General features: G+C 30.3%; 1 protein-coding gene across 1 annotated transcript; it reads right to left on the reverse strand.

The window, feature by feature from the left end:
• Positions 1-315: 315 nt before the first annotated feature.
• On the reverse strand, positions 316-3,271 carry LOC136224516 (protein FAR1-RELATED SEQUENCE 5-like). Its single transcript, XM_066012876.1, has 4 exons — positions 2,599-3,271; positions 2,138-2,451; positions 1,724-1,989; positions 316-1,567 (listed from the first exon to the last, which is right to left on the reverse strand). Exons 1-4 carry the CDS (start codon positions 3,121-3,123, stop codon positions 1,071-1,073), a joined length of 1,602 nt encoding a protein of 533 aa, XP_065868948.1. The 5' UTR covers positions 3,124-3,271; the 3' UTR covers positions 316-1,070.
• Between the last annotated feature and the right edge of the window lie 2,638 nt (positions 3,272-5,909).

The following is a 5,909-nucleotide window of genomic DNA, read 5'->3' on the forward strand; positions in this document are numbered from 1 at the left end:
TTTTGTTCAACTGAATGTGTAGGATTTGTGAATTTCTTGAGTAGATTGTATATATCTGTTTAAAGTGGAAAGTTGTGTAGGTTAGTGGCTTGTTTAACAAAATATGTGTAATCATATGTAAATTAATCAGAATAGCATTAGAAGGTTGAAGTTAAATTTTAGTGCTATACATGTTTAGATGCAATATAAACATGTTAGATCCAGTTTGTCATCAAAATATTGTACCATATAAGAAAAAATTTATGTTTCAGCTTCTTACATTGGAAAAAAATTATTGTATGTTCCAAAAAAAGATCGTATGTTCTAAAACATGTATCATATGTTCTAAATCTTATATCATATGTTCTAAATCTTATATGATATGTTCTAATCAATATATGAGATCAGTTCTCTTTTTCTGGACAGTTTCTGCTATCATGGTTAGCAAGCTGTTTACAGACTCTGCATAACCTCTTTTTTTCTGGTTTTCCTCAACAGCTTTCTCTCTTTCACCCTTCAATCTTTTATCACTGTTTCCTTTTGGAATATGTACACCTGTACCTTTGTTCTTTGATATTTTCGGTGCTTTGACATTAATTTCTGTTGGTACACTAGTTCCAATCAATATCTCAATGTCTTGATTTTTTGAAAGAGTTTTGTTTTTCTCAGTGTCTTTTTGAGTGTTTTTAGCTTCTAAATCCATTCTGATTGCTTGAAACTTCTTCACAAGATCCTTTATATTTTCCTCACTACCTTGAGCTAAATAGACACAAACATTAATCTCTGACCATAGTTGATTCAGCCATGTTTTCTTATCAATTGTAGCAGCACATTCTTCCATAAGATTTCCTTGCAGATTTATATTTTTTTGACTTGTTGCTAATGTAGTCCATCTGTTAAGCACATACCTTTTTGGAATTGATTCAAGCATTTTTGCCTTCCAAACCCACACCATGTGTCTGCATGGTAAGCCCCGTCTCTCAAACTTCTTGCACGAATATTTTGTTTCGTCTTCAATGTTGCTGTACGTAACCTGAAAGGTTTTTGATGTCCTCTGCTCTTTGATAGTGTAAATTTCAAAAGGAGATTGTTTATAGAATCCTTCTATTCCACAAAAAAAAAGATCCATTATAAACCTCTTCCTGAAACTCATAAAAGACAGTGGTTGTATAAACATCAGCTCCATGTGTTTCAATACCCATTGGTGTTTTGCATACAGGTCTTTTATGTTTGGCTTCATTGTCATTGTGAGCTTGGTTATGCCTTTGTGCATCCATTGCACTATCAAATCTCATATAAAATTCTACAAGACTTAGATGAGAATTTGTAAAAGCAGTGAAAAAGTTGTTCTCACTCTCTGACCTTGATGTAGTTCTCATAATTCCTCCTAGGAATAAGTCCCTGAAATACGCTGGAATCCACATTTTTCTGATTTCAAATATTTGACATAGCCGTTCATGTTTCTCCAAATTAAACTCTGAAAGGATTGCTTTCCATTTTTCATCAAATTCTGCAGGTTCTATCTCAACACTCCAAACAATTGGTTGAATCCTTTTTAAGAAATTGGTTTCTTGCATAATTGTACGACCTATTAAAAGAACGAGTTAGTATTTTCATAATATACAAATATTTTGAACATGCGAATAATATATTGGAACATACAATTTAATACCTGATCAAAACATATAGTAGAACAGTCAAGCAGTAAAAAATTTAATTGTAAACAAAGTTTTAGAATGCTTACCTAATTTATCATTCATCTTTTTCATAATGTGCCACATGCAGAATCTATGTTCTGTTTTTTTGAAAACATTTTTGATTGCAATCTTCATTGCTGGGTCTTGATCTGTTATTAAGCATGTAGGTTCATTGCTTCCCATTGCATTAAGAAACGTTTTGAAAACCCACTCAAATGATGCAATATCTTCTTTAGCAATGAAATAAGCAGCGAACATAACACATTTTTTGTGGTGGTCTACTCCAGTAAAGGGGCCAAAGATCATGTTATATCTGTGGAAATAGTATAAAAAAATTTGTAAATAAGAAAACTTATTAAGAATATAAGAATAAGATTTTAGAACATGCCAATAATATATTGAAATTCATTAATAAATATTTAGAACATTGCAATAAGAAATCAGTACATATAATATAATACCTGTTTGTTTGGTATGCTGTGTCAAAAGATACCATATCACCAAATAGAGCATAATTCTTTCTACAAATTGGGCCTGCCCATAAAGCTCTACAGAGATGATCGTCTTCATCCATATCAAAGTCAAAAAAGAATGCAGACCATAGAAGTTTTTTCTTGTTGAAAATGTCAATAAACATTTGGGCATCTGACTCATAAATGTAAGCCTTTAAATCTCTGTGGAAGTTTTTGAAATCCTGCTTAGATGCACCTACATTGTTGTATCCTCCAACATTTTCTTTTATTTGTCTGTATGTTCTTACGGGTCCAACATTCATCTAAAGAAAAGACATTAAGAGATTTTATAAGGAAAGTAAATACAATTTGAAATATTGTAGATGTTATGTTCTATGTTTCACTACGAACTGTTAGAAATGTACAAGTAAAGATGTTTGTAAACATTTTAAATTTAGAATATGACTCACCTTAGAATTATCAACAATCATCTTCTTGTGTAGTATTGTCAGATTTCTTCCCTGTTTTTGAAATTTCATACATCGTGGACTGTAAAGTGGGTGTGTATGTTCCTCTTTTAAACGAAAGACAATATATTTTCCATCATTGCAGTACTTTAAAACAATTTGCGCTTGACATCCAACACGTGTTATTAATCTTCTTCTTGGTATGTGTCCTTCAATTTCTTCAACAATTTTTTTCTGCTTATGGCCTGCTTTATTGCACAAACAGTATTGAAAAATGACAAGATTTGAGTTTTTTCTTTTTTTAACTGTAGATTTTCTAATATTAAATCCTGCTTCAGTGGCATATGCTTTGTAAAATTCAATACCCTCATCAATAGTATTAAATTTTGTTCCTACAGTAGGTATTTTTTCTGGAGAGCAACATGGCTTCCATTCTTTTGTTCCTTCAGGAGTCTGCCCAAATTCTACTTGTTGAGTGTAGGATATAATTGCAGTAGTAGAATCATTAGGCTGCTCTTGATTTGACATTGCATTTAAGTTGAATTTTTGAACATATGTGATAATATATAGAACATATGAACAAATGTTTAGAACATTAGGTACAGTTTGAAGAATGTATTGAATTATATATTTCAATATACTCAATTTTATTTTTTCAACAATTTTTAGAACTAATTATAAATAAGAAACGAATAATATGTACTATTATCTATAGAACACATGAACAATTATTTGGAACTAGCTTTTTTAGATTATGAAGAATATTAATTGGGAATGTACCTCTTTCTATAGTTGAAGACAGAGAAATTTGATGATGATCATCATTCTCCTATAGATCAATGTCTATTATTTCATGCAAATCCATTGTTTCCATCTGGATAGAATCTGAATTATTTCCAATTTGTTTCAGATTTAACGAATTTCTGAATAATTATAAACATAAGAAACAGAACAGAGAATAATATTCATTTATAGTTGTTGGATATTTCATTACCTGATTGATGCTATTGAGATCAATTGCTTTCAATCTTTTTGTTTGAATGTAGATCGTCTTTTTAATCTGATTTGCGATTTTTGAATGACAGAGCCATGAGGAAGGAGGAACGATGATGAGGAAGGAGGCTGATCTAATTAACGAAGGAGGATGGATGATGAGGAAGATCTGAGATTGAATTACAGAAAAATGATATGAGGTTGAATGACAGAGCCATGAGGAATGAGGAACGATGATGAGGAAGGAGGCTGATCTAATTAACGAAGGAGGATGGATGATGAGGAAGATCTGAGGTTGAATTACAGAAAAATGATGAAGATCGAAGTGATGGAGGAGGTGCGATTGTTGATCGTGATTTTGCGATGATGGAAGAATGATCTGCGATTGTTGATCCTCAATTTGCAAGAGTGAAACGCTGTAGTTTTGTAATTGGGATAGGTTGTTGTTTTTTTAATGTATAAAACTACGTAGTTTTGGGATGGTTCTCACCTAGGGAAGGGTTCTCACTTGATCCCTCCCATATATATATATATATATATATATATATATATATATATATATATATATATATATATATATATATATTATAATCAAGTTATGTAAGTAACCCAACCATTAAAAATCTCCTTGGGCTAACAATATTGAAAATAAATGTAAGCCCATAAAGAATTAAGGGCGGGTCAAAATCTAGGAGACTTAAGTGAAATAAGCGAATTTGTTTTTTTTTTTTTAAAGTTGTGCGTAATGCATTTAAATTAAACAAAATAAAATTATATTAAAGACAAAAAAACCCACAACCCATCCCATCCTAATGTGATTTGAACCCATGATCTCTACAGTCATAGGTAAGCAAAATTGCTCTTTTTAAAAAAAACAAAACAAGTCCAACCTCCTTTGGTTTCTTCTCATCTTTTTCCCCCTTTTTTTCAACGCCTCATCATCTATCAAATACACAACCTTTTTTTTTGTTTTGTGAATCTACTTTGAAGAGGAAGAAGGAAAGCTTCATTCTTCTTCCTCCCATCAGGTTAGCTTTTCTGTATTTCTTTGTTGTTTTGTGTTTTTTCTGTCTGTGTTCATATACTTCATCTGATCTCCTTATTCATCTGAATTGTATATGTTCTCTATTATTCTTTCGTTTATACCTTTTTCGAATTTAGTATGAGCGGAAATGGTTTATCTTGTTCGTAAATCAATGGATCTACGTGGTTGTAACAAAAGAAATGATTCATATCCGAATTTTCAGATCGGTTTAAATGATGATGATTGGATTGTAGATGCTTTTCTACGGATTTGGATTTATGAGAAGTATATATTTTCTTGTTCTTTTATATTTGTAATACATTTTATTGTTATTTTTGCTTTTTGTAGTCGTTTTTATGCCTTTATGGATCTTATAAGGTTTTATTCCTTATGTTGTTATTGTACTTGCTTGTTTATCTATTAAAGATTTAAGTGTTTTTATAATAAATAAAAACTAAACCAAACAAAAAAAATTAACACAAATGTATATAATTTGTTTTTTTGGCTTAAAATATTATTTAGCCCTCGATCTACTAACAAATCTATTTAGCTGTTGATTTATTATTTGATCACATTTTGGCCCCTAAACTATCTCAATTTGTGAAATTTCATCAAGTTTAAATGGAGACTTGACAAAACCGTTATCATCTTGATATATGGTGATATTTTGATGTATGGACTTAACACGTCGCACGTTTTAAAATCTATTTGCCATAGATTTTCTTATGTAAAAATAGTTAATTAGATTGAAAAAAGAAATAAAATAAAAATAAATACCTAAACTAAAATTTATCAAGTCCAAGTGTCAAAACATCATCATGTGTCAAATATAATAGTTCTATTAAATCTTCATTAAAATTAAATGAAATTTCACCAATTAGGATAGATATGAGACAAACGCGACTAAATAATAGGTCAAAAGCCAAATGATAAAATTCTAGATACATCGAGCCCCAAATAGCGGTTTAAGTTTTTTTTTTCTTTGTTGGGAAAAATGTAAATAATTAATAAAAACCTCTTTTGGCGTGAGTGGTCCTAATAAAGCAAATGTATTGATGAATGGTGTAGCACATGGGCTTCTATTGAATTTAGGAACACAAAAGAATGGGATTTCAAAACCTATCCATTAGGTTATGTGTACATGTACTGCTTATTTCATACGTCAAACAATTTATTTATTTAATTAGTAGTACTAATTTATTTAAGAAAAACCATCTTCTTTTAAGATAATAAAAAAACTTGAGTCATTACTCATTCTTCAATTTATTAGTTTAATTTAACCATATTTCTAAATATT

The sequence above is a fragment of the Euphorbia lathyris genome, chromosome 3 (assembly GCF_963576675.1).
Source record: "Euphorbia lathyris chromosome 3, ddEupLath1.1, whole genome shotgun sequence".
Lineage (NCBI taxonomy): Eukaryota > Viridiplantae > Streptophyta > Magnoliopsida > Malpighiales > Euphorbiaceae > Euphorbia > Euphorbia lathyris.